This window comes from Trematomus bernacchii, unplaced genomic scaffold (genome assembly GCF_902827165.1).
Source record: "Trematomus bernacchii unplaced genomic scaffold, fTreBer1.1, whole genome shotgun sequence".
In the NCBI taxonomy this organism is placed as follows: domain Eukaryota; kingdom Metazoa; phylum Chordata; class Actinopteri; order Perciformes; family Nototheniidae; genus Trematomus; species Trematomus bernacchii.
The window spans coordinates 1,029,920-1,053,570 of NW_022987577.1; the positions used below are offsets into that span (position 1 = coordinate 1,029,920).

Here is a 23,651-nt window from a genome sequence, read left to right on the forward strand (position 1 = left end):
CTCTATTTTCCTCCATACCCAAATCTCTAAAAAGGGGCTGCAACGGATCTGATAAAACTGATCCAGATTTGAACACTTTCCTGACGTCAGGACGGTGGCGCTACGGCTATTGGGCCAACTCCACCAATCAGGAGGAGACAGCCACGGCCATTGCCGTTCGAAAGCGCTGGAGACGCTGTAGTACATATGCCAGGCCTGTAGGTGGTGCTGTTCTCACAGAATCTGCCCAGAGCTAAAAATGTCAAATTGAGCAAAATGAGGCATGGCTAAAATGCATGATCTGTTTGGTATTTTGAAAAAAAAAAGTATAAATATGCCTTATATAGGTATGGTCCTACACTATATTATTCAAATATAGCATGATAGGTCCACTTTAAAAGCCTTTAAAGATACAACTAACACTGCTGTTCTTGTTGAGAGCATCCGTACATACTGGATAATATCTTCTAAACACACCAAGAAGACTTGCTTGTGATTATTATCTAGGAGAGAACACTGTGAGCTCTTGAGGATGTGAAGTGACGTCAAATATACTTCTGGGATCCACATTGTCTCTCCCCATTATCCCATTATCTCCTCCTCTACCTGCATTGTGATTTCCCCCGTTGTGTAATGTCAGTTGTGCCCTGAAGGCACCGCAGCAGAGTGACTGGCATCATTGAGCCAACTTAACAAAAGGAAGACCGGCAACAAAAGGAAGACCTTGAGGCGGCTTTCCTCTCGCTCTTTAAAGCATCTGCAGCCGGATGACGGAGCGACGGCACTTTCCTTTAACTCTGCAGCTTGATCTCTCATGCACACCTCCCCCCTGCACATCTGAGTGTCCAAAACAAACAAAAACAGATCCAGAGGAGAATTAAAATGCAGGAATCATCAAAAATCCAAACATCTTCCTGGATTGTGTGTGAAACGAAGCTGACGCTGTGCTGTGTTTGCAGCGCACAGGAATTGCGAGTGGGCGTTAAAGAAGACAGAAGTTGGCATTGACTTCTCTCCGATGTTGCGGGATGAAAACACGGAGGATTATTTCACTTCAATATCAAGCTTGTGTTCTCTCTGAAGAAGAAGAATGGAGAGGATTGAGGACACAAGCCAAACGCTGTGAGTTACAGAACAACCGCAGCCTGGAGGATAAGCTGTTGATGTTTTCTTTTTTTAATCAGCAAACACGAAATACTCCACTTAATCTTGCATATCGAGTTGCACTCTTTATGGCGGCGGAGATGTTTGAGAAACAGAATGATCAGTTTGAAACCCCTGGACCAGATGTGAGGAGTAAAGCTAGCTGATAACGAGGATGAACAGAAAGCTGGAAGAGAGCAAAGTAAATCTAAACAAAGCTCACAGAGGATTATCCCTTACAGTGAAGCAGTGAAGCATTACAGCCGTTCTGTTCCTTTTCTCACTTCTTGTTTACTTTTAGGACGACTGATAGTAGTACTTCAAGGTTTTGAGATGAATAGAGCAAATGCTTTGGGAAATGTCCCTTTTTTTAAGTCCAAAAAGTCCAAATTAAAACCCTTTCGACATAGAAACGGTCTGGTAACATCAGCAAGCAGAAGCTAAAGATTACACTGTGTTTAAACCTCTTAAAACATTCAGCTTTCCCCGTTTTTGGTGAACTTCAGGCAAATTCAGTTGCCATAACAAAGCATTTTTGCTGTTGTCTTCAAGCGTTGGCTTATCCTCTACAAGTCTGTCAAGAACTGATTGGCTCTTCTGGCAAACTTTGGTAATAAACATTGGTTCCTTCAGGCAGATACAGTATGACCTTTCTTGGAGATATGTTGATATATATCAGTTAGGAAATGCACAAAAATGTCTTGCAAATAAACAGTGTGTCCAATGAAGAGCATTGACAGTTTCTCAAATTATTTAAAGTGGACCTATCATGCTATATTATAATAATATAGTGTAGGACCATACCTATATAAGGCATATTTATACTTTTTTTTTTTCAAAATACCAAACAGATCATGCATTTTAGCCATGCCTCATTTTGCTCAATTTGAAAATGTTTAGCTCTGTTTTTGCAAGGGCAGATTCTGTGAGAACAGCACCACCTACTGGCCTGACATATGTACTACAACGTCTCCAGCGCTTTCGAACGGCAATGGCCGTGGCTGTCTCCTCCTGATTGGTGGAGTTGGCCCAATAGCCGTAGCGCCACCGTCCTGACGTCAGGACAGTGTTCAAATCTGGATCAGTTTTTATCAGATCCGTTGCAGCCCCTTTTTAGAGATTTGGGTATGGAGGAAAATAGAGAGGGTTGTGTTTTCTGACACTTGGTGAGTTCCCTGGAACACCGGGGACACATATTCATGTAGAAAAGACGTACACAAGTGCATTTTGCATGATAGGTCCCTTTAAAGCTTTTCTAGTTAAAAAAATGCAATATGTCCCGTAGATATAGATCACAGGTATCGTAATATGTGGAGCCACTAGTTTGAAGAAACGTTGATTGGTTGTAAAACATGCGATGGCTGCAACATGTCCTTCAGAAGAAGTCCTTAGTCATTAGGTTGAAGAACACTGAAGAAATCATTACATTAAAAACGTTCTCCATTGTTTTTCTCTTTCAGGAAGTTGTTCACAGCTTGGTGTGACCCGGCGGAGAGCAACGAATGAGAGTCTGAAGCCACAGGAGAGTCAATGTGACAGACATGAAGAACCTGGACCAGTATGGACAAAATCACAAGGAGAGTCTGGGTGAGTCCGGACAGACGTCACCTTAATCTGCTTCCATAGTAGTGCTGCAGACCATTCCATATACCAGGGAAATCTTTTCAAAAGGGGATACAAGTATTACAATTGGCAAATAAACTCCTTTCCGGTTACTCTGGATGGTCACCAAAAATGGCTTGGAAATATACTTTTTTTGCCATAAAATCTGTTTCACTTTCACGATCTTGGTGTCAAATCATACAATTTTGAAGATGTGGAAACCAAATTCAGACTTCAGGAGTTACTCAAAGCTTCTTTTAACCATATCTGAGCCATACGTTCAAGATAATCCATCAATGGAAACTGGGTATCCTAACATGCATGTAGTGGAGGTGTAGGTATTTTGGGGGCGTAGGCGTGTAGGTTAGAACTGGTGAAATGATGGTGTGGGCTAACTCATTTAGCTAACATATAACTAGTATAAATATCAGTGTGGTTAAGTGTCCGAAGCTCCCTAAAAATCCCCACATTTTGTTTTCAAAATGACACAAAAAACTCTGAAGGAGTTCCCATATATTAGAATTGACTTCCACATAAGCAAGGATATATCATTCAATACCAAAATCACGATATTGATCCAGTGGTTTAAATGATGTGGTAAAATACTGATTCCTCGGCTAGAAATGGTGGCCAATGGTCGGTTGGATTTGGAAAATTCAATTGGCTAACGTCCTTTTTTTAAATAAATGGCCACAGAAGAATGGACGTGGACATTTTGGCGCTTGTATCCACTTTTGAAAGATTATTCCAGCGATGTGCAGCACTAACAAGACGCTAAAATAAAACCTTTAATGACGATGTAGCTTTCCTTTCTGTCCTCAACGACTGGCATTGCAGTGTTTTGTGTTCTCTCTCTTGGATAACGTTTGAATTAAAGTGTCTCCTGTGTTGCAGTGTTTGCCGCCCTGTCCGGTCTGGTGCTGGTTCCTCTGGTTCTGCTGGGCTCGGTCCACGGTTGCCCCGGTGTTTGCTCCTGTTACGGTAACACCACCGACTGCTCCTCTGCCGGCCTCCTGTCTCTGACCTCCGTCCTGGTGCTGTTGGACCGGGACTCTCTGATCCTCCGCCTCCCCCAGAACAACCTCTCCTCCCTGGGCTCCACTGAGCTGATGAACCTCAGCCGCCTGGAGCTCCTGGACCTCTCCCAGAATCACTTTTCCGCCCTACAGCCCGGAGCGTTTCGACATTAACGGCCTGCGATTCCTCAATCTTTCTTCCAACTACCTCGGTAATCGTGTTTTTTCTGTCCCGAACAACACCACGGATGTCCTAGAGGGTTTTGAATGGGAGTCAAGGGAGCGCCGGATTGAGCAAGGACGCGTTTAGAGGGCTTTTGGAGGCTACGAGGACTCGATTTGTCCTCCAATGGCCTCCTGTGGCTGCCCAAAGGTCTCCTGGACGGGCTGCAGAGACTCGACTGGCTCTCCTTGGCCAGTAATCGTCTGGCGGCTCTGGATCGGGTCACTTTCGAACCCCTGGTGGGGCTTCAGGAGCTCCGACTGGCAGGAACCCTTGGGAATGCGACTGCAAACTGAGAGAGTTCAAGCACTGGATAGAGTGGCTGATTTACAGGGGTGAGCACACTTCAGATTCTCTGGTTTAAAAGTCTGCTTTAAGGCAGAGCCAGGCCAATCACTTTGTATTTTAAGTCTGTACTTCAAACGCAGCCTAATCAAAGCAATTAATCTCTGCACTGTATTTAATTTTAGGATTGACTGGTGCTCAAAAGAGTGCTTCAGTCTTATGTCCTGAACAGCAAATATTCCACTGTTTAATAAAGTAAGACAATGTTGTTGGCCAGCCTCACTCTGCTGTTGCCGGTTCATAGAGTTTCTCACAGGTTTCTTTGTGTGTTTCCCCCCTCTCCCCTCTCCTGTACAGACGGACAGGTGGACGCGATGCAGTGCAGCCTCCCGGGGGATTTGAAGGGTCGAGATATCCGCAGCGTCCCGGCAGAGATGTTCACTTCACTGTCTCCAGATAACCTCCAACAACAAAGAAGACTCCAGGATACGCCAGCAGACCTCCGTGTCCACTGGGTCGAATCAACACCAACGAGGAATGCGTCCGCCAACGATATCGACCCGTCAGCGTCCGACGCGCCCACGGCACGCAGATCGTCGCAGGGCGTGATTTGCGGCACGGGGTGCGTCATGATGGTGGTGGCGTGCGACTTGACGGATGTGTGTTACGCCTCGCTGATGGCACGATACCAGAGAGAGATGAAGAGCCTGAGGGCAGCCTCTGATGGCCGAGTGCGGCACCGACACAGGACCTGGAGGACGGACAGATGGGTTCTCCGGAGGACATGCCGCCCAAAGAGGCCATCGTGCACGGGTATCGGATCAGCAGCTTCTGACACGTCTGATTTTGTATTCTTCCAGGACACTCAGCGACTTCTGATGGCGGAACTGACTGGAAACATCAGGCTAAGATTCTACTTCACTAAGTAGGGCAGAAGCTAAAAGATTCCACTGTGTAAAAACCCAGTAAAACATACAGCTTTCCCTAATTTCAGTTGCCATAACATAGCAATTGTGCACCTTTTACTGTTGTCTTGACCATTCTAACACCAATAAATCAGACTGGCTATTATACTGGCGGATGTCGTCTCCGGGGGACACGCCACCTAAAGAGGTCATCGTGCACATTATCGAATCAGAAGCTTCCAACCCGCTGCTTTTGGTCTGATTTCCTGATTCTTCCAGGACACTCAAAGACGTCTGGAGACAGAAACCCTGCAGATCGGATGACTGAACTTATCCCTAAGGGAGACGCCAGCCATCCTCCGGAGGAAACCCATTTCAGCCTCTTGTATTCCCGGTCTTTGTCTTCAATAAGCAGGTAGAAGCTAAAGATGACACTGTGTAAAAACCCAGTAAAGCTTTGCCATTTTTGCCGAACTTACGACATACTCCTTTAGTCTCCGCGCTGCAGCTTTTAAACTCCTCTGAAGCTGCTGAAGCACTTCTGCACCTTGACTTCCCTTCATATCGTTTCTCCTTTAGTTACCATAGCAACGCATTTTTACTGTTGTCTTTACCATTCTAACAACAATAAATAACCAAGGCTATTATAGAGGCAGTGTACGAACCGATTGCTCGGACCTGGAGGACGGGCAGATGTCTTCCCCAAAGGACACGCCCCCAAAGAGGCCATCGCGCACGGGTATCGGATCAGCAGCTTCTGATCCGCTGCTTTTGTCTGATTCCTGATTCCTCCAGGAGGCGTCTATCGTTGTGCCAACCCAGTTTGGATTTAACCACGCCCACTTCCACGTGACCAAAGCATCAGAGCGTCAATCTAGGAGTTCCATCCCACTAAACATGAATCTGGCACTCTTCATAGAGCATATTCTTCAAAGTAAATGGAAATAGTGCTTTTTAATATGAAAGAAGATCACAGTTAGGCAGAGCTGAGTAAATGTTAATGATCTGTTTAATATTAATTCACCATGGATTTAAAACTAATAAACTAGAAACCAATGTGTAGCTTATAATAGCTTGTGTTTTGGTTTGTCAAGCTTTGTACTGAACCATGTATTTGAGTAAATGTACTTTGTGACTCTCCTACACTGTCAGAGGATTTAGTCCCCATCCGAGTAGATGTGATATAACTTTCAGCGTTGTTAATATGGGCACCTTCTCTTTATACATCCATGACGCAGTCACGAAGAGCTGCCTGAATGCAGGACTGGGAGTGGTTGAATCTATACTGGGTTGGAGGACACTCTGTCTGGAGGGGGAACCCTGCAGCTCTGAGAGAGAGAGGCTAATGGAGTGGACTGTATTGAGAGAATGCCGCAGCACTTCCTTTAATGTATGGATGCTCTGTGAATTGTTATTCCCCGCGCTGCATCTCCGCGCTGCAGCTTTTAAACTCCTCTGAAGCTGCTCATGCACTTCTGCACCTTGACCTCCCTTAGTCCTTTAGACACATACAAAACCTCCTTTTTGTTTTGAGCCAAAGAAATGTGAATGTGAAATGTGACTTTTCTCCTGTTTTTTTGCACAAATTCTCTTGTTTTCTTCTGTTACTTAATGTGATATGTTACATCCCCACTTTGGGAAATAGTCATTCCTCTGTTAGGAGGATGCCCAGTTGAACTCCCTCTAGATATCAGACACTTTAACCATGTTAGAGGCCTGCTGTTTCAACACCACTGAGGTCAAATGCATTCAAACAACATGTGAGCCGTACTGCCCCCTACAGGGCGACCGTTGAGCTGCAACACCTTCAATCCAGCACAAGTTATGAGGACAGTTATTCCCAACATAGCAGAGTGAAAGTGTGATCCACCTTGACTGCAATCTCCAGATGTTTTCATGCATTTTGTCCCTTTTTCTTTCTGTGATAAGCACATGTCTCAAACTCAACTCAAGGACTGTAAATCAGGCGGAAGATAATAAACTCTATATTTATCTAATTATCCTGGACTTCTTTCTTATTTTTTTTTTTTAATAACACCACAATATGACTGCCACCAAAACACCAGCTGGGAAACAACATTCATCAAACCGTTTAAAAAGAAGTCGTACTCACCAGACAAAATAAAGGACTCAACATTGCCATATTCTAAGATAAGAGCTGCATCTTATGGTTATTCATTTCGGTCTATAAATGCTCAGAAAATAGAGAAAATCTATCCATCCATCTGCCTGAATCCAAGGTGATGTCTTTAAATGTGAGTGAAATGAGCTCAAAACTCAAAGATATTACATTTAATATGATATAAAACACAGGACATTTCTATATTTGAGAGGCTGAAAACTGCATTTTCTGACACTTTACTTTTTACAATGAATCAAGTGCTGACATAGAAGTCTATTATGTTTCTGTTGATTGACTTATCTTTGCAGCTCCATCTGAGATTAAGAGAAACAGCCTGATCATTTCAACAAAATCCTGTCATGAAAATGTGTTTACAGACATCAGCCATCATTTGGTTTAGAGAGCGCCTATTATGCTTTCCCCTTCCTGTGTGTTCTATATGTGTTAGTGCATGTAAATGGTCTGCAAAGGCTAAACTCCCTATGTTCTTCTCATGTCCTTAAAACCCCTTAATGACCTGCCAGACTCCAACATCACAGAAGCTGCACAATGAGGGATGAGCACACACTGTGGGTCCATCAACTATGAATACAAACGATGTGGAGGAAAGACTTCAGCTGCTGCAGGTTTAGTAACTGGATTACAAAACTGCTGTTGTGTCTTTCAGTGAAGCTTTATAATAACCTAAATGCAACCTGTTCCCAGGCTGCTCTTGCTAAGGACACTGGGTTTTGATTTCTAGCTTTCTAGTTTACGCACAACCAAAAATAATAAAAGAACTTCAAGAAACTTAGAAAGATTACAACATATTTGACCCCCTGATCTTAAACACAGGACACAATGCAGATCCGATTTAAGAGTGATGTCCTCTCACTTGCCTCTCAGGGCTTCTGTGTTTCCATGACGTCCCACTAGCAAGATACAAATCACAGCTTTAAAATAATGATCAAAGAGAGACTTACCTCCAGCTATGGCCGTCTTCCCTTCAGAGGAAACGGTCGCTGACGTCACCGCGATCACGTACTTCACTCCTGTAGAGAAACACCGATTGAGTCTCAGCTAGTAATGATGAGTTCTGCTGATACTGCAGTAAATATATAATGAGCAGAGGTGGGAAGTAACTAAGTACATTTGATCAAGTACTGTACTTTAGATACTTCTTCTCTAAAAAGTGTAACTAGTGGACTAACTCTTTATGACAGAAAAGAAGAGTGGTGGGAGAAATATTCAGGTCTGGTACTTGAGTAAAAGTAGAAGTACTCAGATCTTGTACTTGAGTAAAAGGAGAAGTACTCAGATATTGTTCTTGAGTAAAAGTAGAAGTACTCAGATATTGTACTTGAGTAAAAGTAGAAGTACTCAGATCTTGTACTTGAGTAAAAGGAGAAGTACTCAGATCTTGTACTTGAGTAAAAGGAGAAGTACTCAGATATGGTACTTGAGTAAAAGTAGAAGTATTCAGATCTTGTACTTGAGTAAAAGTAGAAGTACTCAGATATTGTACTTGAGTAAAAGTAGAAGTACTCAGATATTGTTCTTGAGTAAAAGTAGAAGTACTCAGATATTGTACTTGAGTAAAAGTAGAAGTATTCAGATCTTGTACTTGAGTAAAAGTAGAAGTACTCAGATCTTGTACTTGAGTAAAAGTAGAAGTACTCAGATCTTGTACTTGAGTAAAAGTAGAAGCACTCAGATCTTGTACTTGAGTAGAAGTACTCAAAACTTGTACTTAAGTAAAAGTACAAGTACTCAGATCTTGTACTTGAATAAAAGTACCAGAGTGTAGGAATACTCTGTTACAGTAAAAGTCCTGCATTCAAAATGTTACTCAAATAAAAGTAGAAAAGTATTATCATCAAAATATAGTAAGTAACAACAGTAGTCATTGTGGCAGATTGGTCCATTTCATTTTGACAGTAATGTATTGGTACTATCACTGAAGTAAAGTATCTGAATACTTCTTCCACTGCTGATTATGAGATGGTGAACCTTTGTCGTTGACTGGGTAATAGTAGAAGCTTCCGGGAGTGTTTTCCACGGCGAGCCGGTACCACAGCGGGAAGTGATCCATGGTGAACAGGTTGGCTTTATCCGCTGCCGTCAGAAACTTCCTGTCAGGGGGAGGTCAGAAAACATACTTTAAGACACAATTAATAGTCCTGGTCTGGTACGTGACAGAAGGATACAAGCATGTGGTGTGTCTAAGTAAATAAGTAGCTCCAGACTGAATTTAAATGAACTTCCCTGCAAGTCTGTAAAGAGTGGTGCAGGAATGAGTCCTAAAACCAAGATCACACCCAACATTAGCCGCCTTTAGCTTAGCGGTGGTGACGTGAAGTCATGTGACCGTGCTGTAGTTCCTTTATAGCCCAACATTAGCCTCCTTTAGCTTAGCGGTGGTGACTTGAAGTCATGTGACCGTGCTGTAGTTCCTTTATAGCCCAACATTAGCCACCTTTAGCTTAGCGGTGGTGACGTGAAGTCGTGTGACCGTGCTGTAGTTCCTTTATAGCCCAACATTAGCCACCTTTAGCTTAGCGGTGGTGACGTGAAGTCATGTGACCGTGCTGTAGTTCCTTTATAGCCCAACATTAGCCACCTTTAGCTTAGCGGTGGTGACGTGAAGTCATGTGACCGTGCTGTAGTTCCTTTATAGCCCAACATTAGCCGCCTTTAGCTTAGCGGTGGTGATGTGAAGTCATGTGACTGTGCTGTAGTTCCTTTATAGCCCAACATTAGCCACCTTTAGCTTAGCGGTGGTGACGTGAAGTCATGTGACCGTGCTGTAGTTCCTTATAGCCCAACATTAGCCACCTTTAGCTTAGCGGTGGTGACGTGAAGTCATGTGACCGTGCTGTAGTTCCTTTATAGCCCAACATTAGCCACCTTTAGCTTAGCGGTGGTGACGTGAAGTCATGTGACCGTGCTGTAGTTCCTTTATAGCCCAACATTAGCCGCCTTTAGCTTAGCGGTGGTGACGTGAAGTCATGTGACCGTGCTGTAGTTCCTTTATAGCCCAACATTAGCCGCCTTTAGCTTAGCGGTGGTGATGTGAAGTCATGTGACTGTGCTGTAGTTCCTTTGTAGCCCAACATTAGCTTTTTACTTCAGAAATCATAAAGTGGTGTTAATATGTGGAGATTATTCTGCTGAACTAAACTTTGGACCAGGGAGATGCTGCCTTCAGGGTCCAAAACCGAAAACTCTGAGAGAAAGTTAAATGGTACCCTACACCACAGTAAATGTCAGATATATTTTCTAACGGGTCTTACTTTGCCACCCTGCTCTCCACTCCGGCGTATCTTGTGAGCCTCAAAAGGCCGGAGCGAGTCCCGAGGAACGCCGTCTCCACGCCCGGCTCCACCCTGAAGATCACAGAGTTAAAAGGGGGAGTGAGGTCAGTTACTCTTTAAAACAGCTGCTAGTTATGGGTACTTTTTACTTGAATACATTTCGAAGCCCATACTTCTTTACTTTTACTTGAGTAAATAACTTTAGTCAGTACTTCTACTTTTACCAGAGTATTTTTAAACACGAGTATCTGTACTTCTACTTGAGTAAGGATCTGTGTACTTTTGCCCTCTCTGTTAATAATATAAGGTCTCACTTGTCGTTGAGCATCAGAGCGTTCCAGTACGCCTCCATCGGCGCCGTCACCACCGCGTCGAACAGAACGTGCTGCAGCAACACCTCGTCACCTGCTCACAGGTAATATAACATCAATATGATAAACATTTAACTCATGGGATGGAGAGAAATGTACTGAGAGTTTCGTACACTCCATATCCGGCTCCAGCCCCAGAAGGTACCGGATGGCGGCCTGAAGCTGAGAGAACTTCATGTAGCTCGGGTCGATGTCCGTCACACAGTACATCCTGAGAGGAGAGGAAATATTAAATATATTAAAGGTCCCCTATTATACTGTTTCTCATCAATATATCACAGGTCTCAGATATATACAGAGCCTGTCTCTGATTGGCTGAAACACCAAACAGATCATTGCAGCATTACCCATAATCCCCTCTGTTTCAGCCCTGTTTCCAAAGTGCTGATTCTCTGTCTGTTACTTTAGATGAAAATAAGGAGCCCCTCCCCACGCCCCTCTGAGAGAGATTTGGTTAAAAATAACTCAATGGTGCTCTAGGAGGAGATTCAGGTGATAAGGATCTATAATAAAAATAATGCATTTACTAACTTTTTTTAAGTTTATAATTTCTATAATAAATTGTAGATTATTTAGATAGGATAATTCCTGAAATTATTAATGGATTATTTGGATATTTTAAGTAACAAATAAAAAAGGAAAATATTTGTCGACTACATTTGTTTTGTGCTTAATTTGTTAAAACATCATTTTTATGCAGCGGAACATTTTTGAAAGCTATATATATATATATAAAGTTATATGGGTCGAATAAGTTAGGTAAGGGATAATGTGCAGCGAGGCGGTCATTATGGGTAAAAGAACACCCGACAGGCTGATCAGGAGCCCGGCGCGAAGCGGAGGGATCTTGATCAGCATGAAGGGTGTTCTTCATAATGACCGCCTCGTAGTTTGAACTAACGTAGCAACGGCAGGAACTGCTTCGATAGCGTTTTTGCGGACCTTTTTGATTACAGATTTGAAAACATCGTTGCTTGCTTTAAAAGTAGCACAATTCATTATGTCAAACCTTGGGAAGTATCTAGATATCCCTGCCCTAATGCCAAAGTAACTGCACACTGAATATGTTTTGCCGTTTGATGTCTATGTGTCTATGAGTGGGGATGAAGTATTAATTGGTACTATCTCATTTAAGTCAAATTTGGTTGCCAATTGATTTCTTGGTGTCATGAAATCTTGTAATAATGTAATGTAATTCTACCCTCACTCATCCTGTTAAAAAAATAAAATTATACAAAAGTTAAAATAATGCATTTATAGATTCTAGAATCAATTGTAGATGATATTATTATTATTATTCATTTTGTATTTATTTTGATTTTTTTAATAATGCATTTCCGAATAATTAAATAACCTCCTGTATTAATTATGAGTTTCAGACGTACCACTCGGAGGCGATGCTGAGGTCGGGGGAAGTCAGGTCGTGCAGTCCTGCAGAGAAAAACACAAACAATACGTCAGTTATATTTTAATATTGACTTCCTTCAACAGAGGACATGTGATGTACATCCTCTGAGTCTGTGCAGGAAGTTCTTTTTTAAACGCATGAAAGTAAAAGTCATGAATTTCACCCGGTTTCTACACATAGATTCAAAGGTTTAAACTTTATTGTCAAACATGTTTCCAACATGAGGTTGTTGTGTGTGTACACACTGTAAGACTGAGACTATTAATGTGTGTGTGTGATATTGGGCTATATAAGATAAGATAAGAAGTACTTTATTGATCCCAATGTGGGAAATGTTAGTGTTGCAGCAGCATAAAAAGACAAGGCATTGCACAATAACAATTAAAAAGACTAGAAATAAACAAGAAAGTAGAAAATATACATGTTTATACTATATAACCAATATTTGATTGTCATTCACAAAAACTACAGCGTTGTTATTTGCCATTAAATAAGCTTTAGTCCCAGGCTACAAATGGGTAAAATAGTGTGTGTGTGTGTGTGTGTGTGTGTGTGTGTGTGTGTGTGTGTGTGTGTGTGTGTGTGTGTGTGTGTTCCTACCTTCCTCCACAGACACATTTCCAAAATACATCAGCTTCCCGTTACCTCTCGTCAGCACCATGGAGAAACTGCAGAGACACAAAGAAACGTCTAGATTTTAATTGTGAGAGAATGACGCCCTCTAGTGGCAAAATTACACAGGTACAAGTGAGTGTATGTACACAGATCTTGTACTCGAGTAAAAGTAGAAGTACTCAGATCTTGTACTCGAGTAAAAGTAGAAGTACTCAGATCTGGTACTCGAGTAAAAGTAGAAGTACTCAGATCTTGTACTTGAGTAAAAGTAGAAGTACTCAGATCTTGTACTTGAGTAAAAGTAGAAGTGTTCCAATCTTGTTCCTTGTACTCGAGTAAAAGTAGAAGTACTCAGATATTGTACTTAAGAAAAGTGAAAAAAGGTTGTCTGATAGAAAGGTATAACTGTGACAATATTCTTATTATGTATCATTAAACTGATATAGATTTTATATACAACCTTTAATGAGCAGGTTCAGGTATCAATCATTCAACTCTCAACACAATCTCCAACAGCAGATATACCTGAAAGGAGTTTCATCGATGTTTGTGTAGAAGTAATCGTTGACGAGGTACAGAGGACGTTTCTGTTGGAGGAGAAGGAAAGTATGATCATGATATAATAAATATAACATAAATATATAGCTGGATCTCCATCTGTCTTTTAGTATTTTATTAATGAAAAAATATTGATAGTAAAGTCATGATGCTAATGTTAGCCTCTGTTAGCTTCTCCATCTGGTGTGATGTAAGTGACATTGTTTAAGTTAATATAAATCAGTGGTGTTTATAAAATAACTGTTTCTAATCATGAAGACCAATCAGGAAGTGTTCTTATTTTTAATAGGAAATAAGCAGAGTCATTAACAAAGCATTACTGCCACCTATTGACCTGGAGGGGAACTGCAGGTGTACTCATATCATTTAAAAAACTCTAAAGTCTAAATGATGTATTAATGAGCAGCGATGGAATTTAACTATTTTACTAATTAAATTCCCAAATATACTGTTTTTGAGTTACGATAGAATCAGAATGAAAATACTTTATTTATCTCAGGGGGAAAATTGTTAACGTGACGGTTACACAATTTAAGAATATAATAAAAAATAAAAGGTAAGGTAAAAATGTAGGATAAAATAAAATAAATATAATAATAATAATAATAATAATAACTCACTCCCCAGCCCATCAGAGACTGCACTGACCTCACCTCCTTCAAAACACTCACGAAAACCCACCTCTTCAATCTGGCTTTCAATGTGTGACTGTTTTTGTATTGCTTGACTTGTATGTGACTTCAACTATATGTATTTGTTGTTCTTTTCTTTTCACTTTCTCTGTAAAGCGACTTTGAGCACCTGCAAAAGCGCTCACAAAATAAATCTATTATTATTAAGATAATAACATTTACATAATGAATTAGTAAAAATCAATCAAAGAAAGAAATGTGCAACAAAAATATAATGTAATAAAAATACATTTTCTAAAAAGATAGAATAAAGTTATTTATACAAACAGGATACGTTAATGCAAAAGTATTTAATAAGAGATAAACTTGAATGAACTGTTTCCTAAAAGCAGTGAATTCTTTCCTCACCCCTTTGTCCACGGAGGCTCTGACGCTCAGCCTCATGCTGCCCGTCTCTCCTCTCACCATGGCCGTCCTCAGCTACCAAACAAGGGGAAACACAAAGTCAGATCAGCCTCTAAAACAGCAAATAAGGGACATTTAATGTACAGATTAAGGGGAGGTGGTAATATTCAGAGAAAAAACTGAAACTTCTGAAATAGATTTTGTGAGTTCACAAGTCGTAAAACTCACTAAAGTACTATTTATGTTTGTTAAGAAACCACTTTTCTTATCTTTGTAAAAAACTATTTATACTTTTTTTATCTCAGAGAATATTTAAAGTGGACCTATCATGCTATATTTGAATAATATAGTGTAGGACCATACCTATATAAGGCATATCTATACTTTTTTTTTTTCAAAATACCAAACAGATCATGCATTTTAGCCATGCCTCATTTTGCTCAATTTGACATTTTTTAGATCTGTTTTGGCAAGGGCAGATTCAGTGAGAACAGCACCACCTACAGGCCTGGCATATGTACTACAGCGTCTCCAGCGCTTTCGAACGGCAATGCCGTGGTTGTCTCCTCCTGATTGGTGGAGTTGGCCCAATAGCCGTAGCGCCACCGTCCTGACGTCAGGACAGTGTTCAAATCTGGATCAGTTTTTATCAGATCCGTTGCAGCCCCTTTTTTAGAGATTTGGGTATGGAGGAAAATAGAGAGGGTTGTGTTTTCTGACACTTGGTGAGTTCCCTGGAACACCGGGGACACATATTCATGTAGAAAAGACGTACAAAAGTGCATTTTGCATGATAGGTCCCCTTTAAGGTTTGCTTTGCAATTTATTTTCGTACTTTACCGTCTGAGTCTCGGAAAAACACCCCATTTCGCCAGAGTGATTTTCTGCAAATGTATATCTGTGAACAATTCCAACATTTTCCTCATAACCTTTTTTTTCCTATGAATTAACCCTTTTTAAATTTATGTTTTTTCACAAGTTTTTTTATTGGAATTAATCTTCTTTTATCTCCAAAAAAATATCCAAGTTTTTTCCTCGTGAATTTGTAATTTCACTTTTTTATCTCATTTTATTTCTCACAAACTATCCCCTTCCCTGAACTCCTGGATATTTATTTTTTCTGGCTTTAATACGCCGTCCAGTTCCTTCCTCTAAAGGCCCGGACACACCAAGCTGACACCAAAGAACTGACACAGACGGACCCCCGACTGTCGCGTCGCCTCACGTCTCCTGCGCCTTGGCCATGTGTCGCACTGGAACACACCGCAAAGACTTCAGCCGACGGCCAAGAAGCACGTACGAACTGCGCATGCGTGAGTGGCAATAACTCTCCTTACCAGCAGGCGGCGGTAGTGTGTATTCGTCATTCAAAAGAGGCAACCGGAAGACAGACTGCGTGATACACCGAGAGAAGAAGAACAGACTGCGTGATATAAACAAACAACAAATAGCGCGTGCGTTCCATTTTCACTCTACAGCGAGAAGCTCATGGGGCTTTCCCGAACCTGTGTCGAGAGCTGGAGTTAAATGAAATCTCAGATTTGCCTTCTTAATAGTTTGTGTGGGTCCCTCACTTCCGTTTCGCTTCTCATGCACTGATTCGCTAAGCTGAACAGCCAATCAGAGTGATTTGTTTTGCCGACTGCCTTTGGCCGACTGCCCACCTATTCGACATGTTGAATCGGCAGGTTTTCGGTCGAAAAGGCGCCGGCACGGCTGAAAAGACACAACGGTGCGGGACACACCAATCTGAGTAGGGCGACAGGACTCTAATCGTCGGCCTGACGCCCACCGACGGCCAAAATCGGCTTGGTGTCTCCGTGCCTTTAGAGTAAAACATGACTATCTGAAGGGTTTCATTTTGTGTGGCTTTAATACGCCGTCCAGTTCCTTCCTCTTAGAGTAAAACATGACTATCTGAAGGGTTTCATTCCAACACGCTTATATCTCAGAAAACATCATCATATATTTGTATTGTGATGGTGTTCACCGTCTCCTCTGTGTCCTCCCACTCCACCTCGGACATGTCCACACTGTTGTAGTTGGGCTTCGGCTTCAGCTTCTTCCCGTCTTTATACTGCGAGACAGAGACATGCTTTATTACCATCTTTAGGAACACTATAAACTGAAATAACCATTCAGAAAATCAGCTTAAAGAACATGTCTTTCTTAAATCAGAGATCATGTTTAACTCACCAGAGGTCGGAGGTCAGGGTGAGCCAGGATGTAGCCGTTGTTGGTGATGAGGAAGGCGTAGCCGTGAGGACCCAGCTGAGGAAGAGGAGGAGGAAGAGGAAGGATATAAGGATGCTCAGTAAATGTTAATATCCTTGACCTTTATTGTGAAAGGGTAGGAAGCTAAATGAATGGTGCGAGCTTTTATTGTGAAATGAAAGGATGCTTTAGTATTGTTTTTAAGGTCAAACAAGTACTTTTTTAAGCTTTTTTATGAAATGTAAGTAAGCAGTACGTTTTATTGTGAAATGGAAAAAGTTAAAGGAATGTTTTAAGCTTTTATTGTGAAATAGAAGAACGTTAAAGACATGTTTTAAGCTTTTATTGTGAAATGGACGGTTTCTTAAGGAATGCTTTATTGTGAAATGGACGTAACAAAAGGCATGTTTTCAGCTTTTATTTTGAAATAGAGGTGATTCTGCAGGCTTTTATTGTGAAAAGTGATCCCTAGGTGTGGATAACAACAGGAAGTGATCTCACCATGTATCTGGGGGCGAGCTTCATCACCTCCATCAGAGGGATGTCTGTGCCGACCACGCCCAGCAGGATGCCGTGAGACAGCTGCACACACAACAACACACTCTTTATTTACTGTGATATCAAATGTGTGTTATATAAACCTGAATACTGAATGTCCTCTTCCAACATGAGAGTAACATGATAACAAAGGTATCCCAACTGTAGCTGTGTGCATGACAGGATGTATGATTACCTAGAAGAGCATCAGGACTGTTTGAGGCATATGATAGCTATGTGATTAACATGATGATTCAGCCTCTATGGAGATAGACATATGACAAGCATGATCATTTCTGACGTGGAGCTAGAAAAAGTCAGAATTTTGAGGAAAAAGTCAGAATTTGAGATTTTGAGAAAAAGTCAGAATTTTGAGAAAAAAGTCAGCATTTTGAGAAAAAGTCAGATTTTTGAGAAAAAGTCAGATATTTGAGAAAAAGTCAGATTTTTGAGAAAAAGTCAGATATTTGAGAAAAAGTCAGATTTTTTCGATTTTTTACAAATTCTCTTTTTTTGTTTTGACTTCCATTCTTGTGAGGATAATAAATACATGTATCCTGATATTGAAGCTCAAGCCGGTGACGAGTTTTCTAACAAAACCCAAAAGGTCCCAAACAAACATTAATGTACACACTACTGTTCACGCTTCATACAGTATTATATTTGTCTATTTATAATATAATACAATTATTTATAATATGATATCATTGTTTATATATAATTTGTAAGTCAATAATATTTTTGTTTATCAATTTGATACTGCTTAAGTTTGTACAGTATCATAATTCTCTTGTTTCATTCCATTATTAATATTTTTTGTATTATTGTTTTACACGTTCGAAATAAATCAAATCAAACAAAAATATATTTTTTATCTTGAAAACACATTTTTTTTCCAAATATTCCACAAATGAATAGTCTTGTTTTGCACCCGTTCTGATGTTTGTTTCTGTTAAATGAGTTCATAATGACTACATCCTTTAGGGGACACTTCTGGATAGAGTCTGGAAGCCTCTAGCCTTTCTCTTTTACCTTGAATGTGCAGTTTTTCAAAGTTTAATTTATCATTATCAGAAGGATAAAAAAGAGTTTCCACGGACCGTTTCCTTCTTCTTGCTGAAGACGGGCATGGCCACAGACGTCATCATCAGCAGACTCTGAGCTTTAGTGGTGAACAGCTGAGAGACAAAACAACACAGTGAATAAACAAAACAATAAAACACATAAATAATGACATTTAAATGGTGGTAGCAGTGGAAAGAACTGATGCCATTTTCAACAGATGTTAAAAGTCTCTATTTTTCTTTGAATATTCATCATTTTTTAATGTGATCTTTGTAAAACATTATTTTTTCTAATGTTAACTTATTTATAATATCTTGCTTTCCGTCTCCTCCTCTTGTTGTCTCTTTGCTGCTGCACATTGCCCCAGATTGGGACCAGCTAAGAGTTCTCTTTTTGAAATATGATGTTGTGTTTATCGTGACAGTCTGTGCAGCTTTAAAGAGTGCAGCTCTAAGGTCGAACTCCAGGGGGCGATGTAGGAATACTGCAGTTCTGTGTACATTAAAAACACCCTTATGGTAAAAGTACTACAACAAAAGTGTAGAGAGGATTATTTGTCTGTATTTACCTCTGTCTTTGTGTCAACGTCTGAATTTACACTAACAATAAGGAGAGGACTCTTTAAAGTAGAGACACTACATACTATGTAGTGTCTCTACTTTAAAGAGAACTCTCCTGCTGATGTTCAGGTGTATATCAGTATGTAGTGTCTCTACTTTAAAGAGTCCTCTCCTGCTGATGTTCAGGTGTATATCAGTATGCAGTGTCTCTACTTTAAAGAGTCCTCTCCTGCTGATGTTCAGGTGTATATCAGTTTGTAGTGTCTCTACTTTAAAGAGTCCTCTCCTGCTGATGTTCAGGTGTATATCAGTATGTAGTGTCTCTACTTTAAAGAGTCCTCTCCTGCTGATGTTCAGGTGTATATCAGTATGTAGTGTCTCTACTTTAAAGAGTCCTCTCCTGCTGATGTTCAGGTGTATATCAGTATGTAGTGTCTCTACTTTAAAGAGTCCTCTCCTGCTGATGTTCAGGTGTATATCAGTATGTAGTGTCTCTACTTTAAAGAGTCCTCTCCTGCTGATGTTCAGGTGTATATCAGTATGTAGTGTCTCTACTGGGACATGTCTCCATGCTTTAATGTTCAAAAAGCTCTTTATTTTTCTCATACTGCCTGTGCTGCAGCACCTCTTTTCACCCTCTGTCTAAAACCAGAGCCCAGTCTGCTCTGATTGGTTCACTGGCCGGCTCTGTTGTGATTGGTTAAAACCGTCCTGTTCTACATGTTGAATCTAAAACTACAACTTCTTCTTCTACGTCTTTTTTTACCTCCATGGTGTTGGGAAGCTGCCGGAGAGATGGAGGCCAAGAGGATCATGGGAAATTGATCGGAAACACAGGGAGGAAGCAGACAGATGAAGATGAAGTGACGATGATGATGATGATGATGATGAATGTACAGTATGTGGAGATAAAGGCATGGATGGATTATGGGACAGAAGGCCCTACATTTTTTCTCTTTGCAGTCTTTTTGTAGTCCTTTCTTATTTGTTCTGCTATTTTTGTAGTCCTTTCTTCCTTTTCTAGTCTTTTTGTTGTCCTTTCTTCCTTTTCTAGTCTTTTTGTAGTCCTTTTTTCCTTTTCTAGTCTTTTTGTAGTCCTTTCTTCCTTTTCTAGTCTTTTTGTAGTCCTTTATTCCTTTTCTAGTCTTTTTGTTGTCCTTTTTTCCTTTTCTAGTCTTTTTGTAGTCCTATTTTCCTTTTCTAGTCTTTTTGTAGTCCTATTTTCCTTTTCTAGTCTTTTTGTAGTCCTATTTTCCTTTTCTAGTCTTTTTGTAGTCCTTTCTTCCTTTTCTAGTCTTTTTGTAGTCCTTTATTCCTTTTCTAGTCTTTTTGTTGTCCTTTTTTCCTTTTCTAGTCTTTTTGTAGTCCTTTCTTCCTTTTCTAGTCTTTTTGTTGTCCTATTTTCCTTTTCTAGTCTTTTTGTTGTCCTTTTTTCCTTTACTAGTCTTTTTGTTGTCCTTTCTTCCTTTTCTAGTCTTTTTGTAGTCCTATTTTCCTTTTCTAGTCTTTTTGTTGTCCTTTCTTCCTTTTCTAGTCTTTTTGTAGTCCTATTTTCCTTTTCTAGTCTTTTTGTTGTCCTTTCTTCCTTTTCTAGTCTTTTTGTTGTCCTATTTTCCTTTTCTAGTCTTTTTGTTGTCCTTTTTCCTTTACTAGTCTTTTTGTTGTCCTTTTTTCCTTTTCTAGTCTTTTTGTTGTCCTTTCTTCCTTTTCTAGTCTTTTTGTTGTCCTTTCTTCCTTTTCTAGTCTTTTGTTGTCCTATTTTCCTTTTCTAGTCTTTTTGTTGTCCTTTTTTTCCTTTTTCTAGTCTTTTTGTTGTCCTTTTTTTCCTTTCTAGTCTTTTTGTTGTCCTATTTTCCTTTTTCTAGTCTTTTTGTTGTCCTTTTTCCCTTTACTAGCTTTTGTTGTCCTTTCTTCCTTTTCTAGTCTTTTTGTTGTCCTATTTTCCTTTTCTAGTCTTTTTGCAGTCCTTTTTTCCTTTTCTAGTCTTTTTGTTGTCCTTTCTTCCTTTTCTAGTCTTTTTGTTGTCCTATTTCCTTTTATAGTCTTTTTGTTGTCCTTTACTAGTCTTTTTGTTGTCCTTTTTTCCTTTTCTAGTCTTTTTGTTGTCCTTTCTTCCTTTTCTAGTCTTTTTGTTGTCCTTTCTTCCTTTTCTAGTCTTTTTGTTGTCCTATTTTCCTTTTCTAGTCTTTTTGTTGTCCTTTTTTCCTTTTCTAGTCTTTTTGTTGTCCTTTCTTCCTTTTCTAGTCTTTTTGTTGTCCTATTTTCCTTTTCTAGTCTTTTTGTTGTCCTTTTTCCTTTACTAGTCTTTTTGTTGTCCTTTCTTCCTTTTCTAGTCTTTTTGTTGTCCTATTTTCCTTTTCTAGTCTTTTTGCAGTCCTTTTTTCCTTTTCTAGTCTTTTTGTTGTCCTTTTTTCCTTTTCTAGTCTTTTTGTAGTCCTATTTTCTTTATTGAAGTATTTTTGTTGTCATTTTTCTCGTTTTGACAGCCTTGTTTGTAGTCTTTGTCGTCTTCTTTTGGTGTCTTTTGAAAAATGCTGTGGTATTTAGTTTCTTTGCTGACTTTTAAAATGTCTTTGTAGTCTTTTTGTGTTCATATTGCATCCGGCTGTATTTTATTTTTATATTTGATCGTTGTTTTTTGTGTCTTTGTTTCCCAGTCTTTTTGTTGCTTTTCTGTTTACATATACATCTTCGCATATATTAATCTTGGTAGTCTGTTTGGGTCTTTTTTTCAGCTGTTTTTTGGCCATTTTGTCTGTTTTAGAAGTTGTTTGCGTCTCTTTTGCCTTTCTAACCCTAACCCTTGCCTTTTTGTTTCATGAGCATTTGTGCCTGTGCCTCATCCAGAAATCCATCCATGCTAAACGGAGTAGTACAGCCAAAATGAAAATGCAGAAATGATTTTAAGATGCTTAAATCATGAATCAGATGTTTGAAATAACGACAGGCTGCTCGGAGCTCTCTGATTGGCCGGCTGCTCTCACCACAGAGTCCATGTAGGCCTCGGTCCAGATGATGTCATGGTCGTGGTTGATGACCATTGGTCGGCTGAGGACGTGCAGATACTCCATCACGTTCTCCTGCACGTCCGCCAGCGTGGAGATGTGTGTGTAGTAACCTGAGACACACACACACACACACACACACACAAGTAAATTAGAAGAAAGAAAATTATAATAATAATAATAAGATATTGGATTTTTATAGCGCTTTTCCTAGTGCTCAAAGACGATTAGTATTATTATACTTCATTTACTTTTACTTACCTTTTGGTAAACATTTGTATTGAGCATTGTTGAACTGAGCGTGACATCATATCATTGCACTGCCTCTCTGTAATGATTGCATATATAAAAGTAAATAACGTTAAACTGTGATCAGACCTTTGTTGTTGCAGGCGATCCACTTTGTGTTCTGAGCGAAGGTCATCTCTCTGCCGATCAGGTAGGTGAACACTCGCACCTGGACACAATAATAACGTGTTGTTGTTTCTTATCATGGGAAGTGCTGTTGTCCTGATTCAGTCAACATGTGTGTGTGTGTGCGTGTGTGTGTGTGTGTGTGTGTGTTCTCCTGGTTTAACAAAAACAGACACAACTACAGAGACAAACTCTCCCTCTCGTTGGACACCCTGCAACCAAATGCATCTTTAAGCATGTATCTGCAAAAGTTTCACAAAAATGACGACAAATATTTAACAGAGAAAACCAGAAAACAAGCAAACCTTATGCTGGGGCTGTAATTATGTTCAATGAGAAGTAAAGGGCTCTAAAATAAGATTTAGGCCCTGCAGTCAATTAAAGAGCATTATTACAGAATCTACGGAAATTGCAGTTTGTGGTAACATTATGTGAAGCTTAATTCAGAAGGAGGTCAATTAAGAAGATCCTTGATGACAAAATGTTAGAAGTGACACCACAATACATATTTTATTTGTATGTAATGTTGATCCTAAGAATGTCTAATGTCCCTCACATCTACATGTTATGATATTGTGTTGTTCTAAGTAGTTTGCATGTAGTCTTTTTTGTATCCCCTTGTAGTCTTTTTGTATCCCCTTGTAGTCTTTTTGTATCCCCTTGTAGTCTTTTTGTAATGTTATAATGATATAACACTACGATATGATATTGTGTTGTTCTAAGTAGTATTCATGTTGTTGTTGTTGCTAGTTTTCACCACAGGGTTGCGCCTGTGAGTAAACACGAGAAGAAGCAGTAGAATTTCGTCTTAATGTACATTATTTAATTTCATACTCTGTTCTTTTTGTACATATCATATTCTATTTACATGTATATAGACTTCCTGCACAATTTTATATTTGTATTTGATTATATATGTTGCATTGTGGGAGGAGCTCAGGTCAGAATCATTTCATTGCCATTTCTACTCTGTAGCTCATGTGCATATGACAATAACACCTTTGAATCTTTAAAATTTGCATTTAGAGTCGTGTATCTGCAGCAGAGAACAGTAGGCATGTAAATAAGTGTCTGCGACGAGTGGAGAAAGACAACAGGTGTCCGCCTGATCTCTGGCCGCCACACACACATCCTTCAGCAGGTAACGTCACAGGTGAGAGGAGAGGATGTTAGTTTCATTTTTGGGAGAACATCTAGAAGTTTCTCACCCTGCGCTCCGGCCAGTTGAACTCCTCGAAGACGGCCTCGAAGTCCTCCATGGCTCCGTCAGTGATCAGCATGATGGCCTGGTTACACATG

At 40.0% G+C, this 23,651-nt stretch overlaps 1 protein-coding gene and 1 pseudogene across 1 annotated transcript in view; one reads left to right on the top strand and one right to left on the bottom strand.

Moving 5' to 3' along the window:
* LOC117479802 (voltage-dependent calcium channel subunit alpha-2/delta-4-like) overlaps positions 1-23,651 on the bottom strand; it is a 97,981-nt gene that overhangs the window by 39,082 nt on the left and 35,248 nt on the right. Inside the window, 17 exon segments of the mRNA XM_034126886.1 lie at positions 8,238-8,306; positions 9,265-9,386; positions 10,548-10,640; positions 10,883-10,973; positions 11,053-11,150; positions 12,325-12,370; positions 12,948-13,015; positions 13,488-13,549; positions 14,561-14,632; positions 16,548-16,634; positions 16,754-16,828; positions 17,273-17,353; positions 18,409-18,486; positions 19,700-19,717; positions 21,918-22,051; positions 22,317-22,395; positions 23,561-23,651. The exon segment at positions 23,561-23,651 is cut by the window's right edge and continues 23 nt beyond it. Coding sequence (XP_033982777.1) covers positions 8,238-8,306; positions 9,265-9,386; positions 10,548-10,640; positions 10,883-10,973; positions 11,053-11,150; positions 12,325-12,370; positions 12,948-13,015; positions 13,488-13,549; positions 14,561-14,632; positions 16,548-16,634; positions 16,754-16,828; positions 17,273-17,353; positions 18,409-18,486; positions 19,700-19,717; positions 21,918-22,051; positions 22,317-22,395; positions 23,561-23,651 — 1,364 coding nt within the window.
* Positions 742-7,206, top strand: LOC117479764 (annotated as a pseudogene).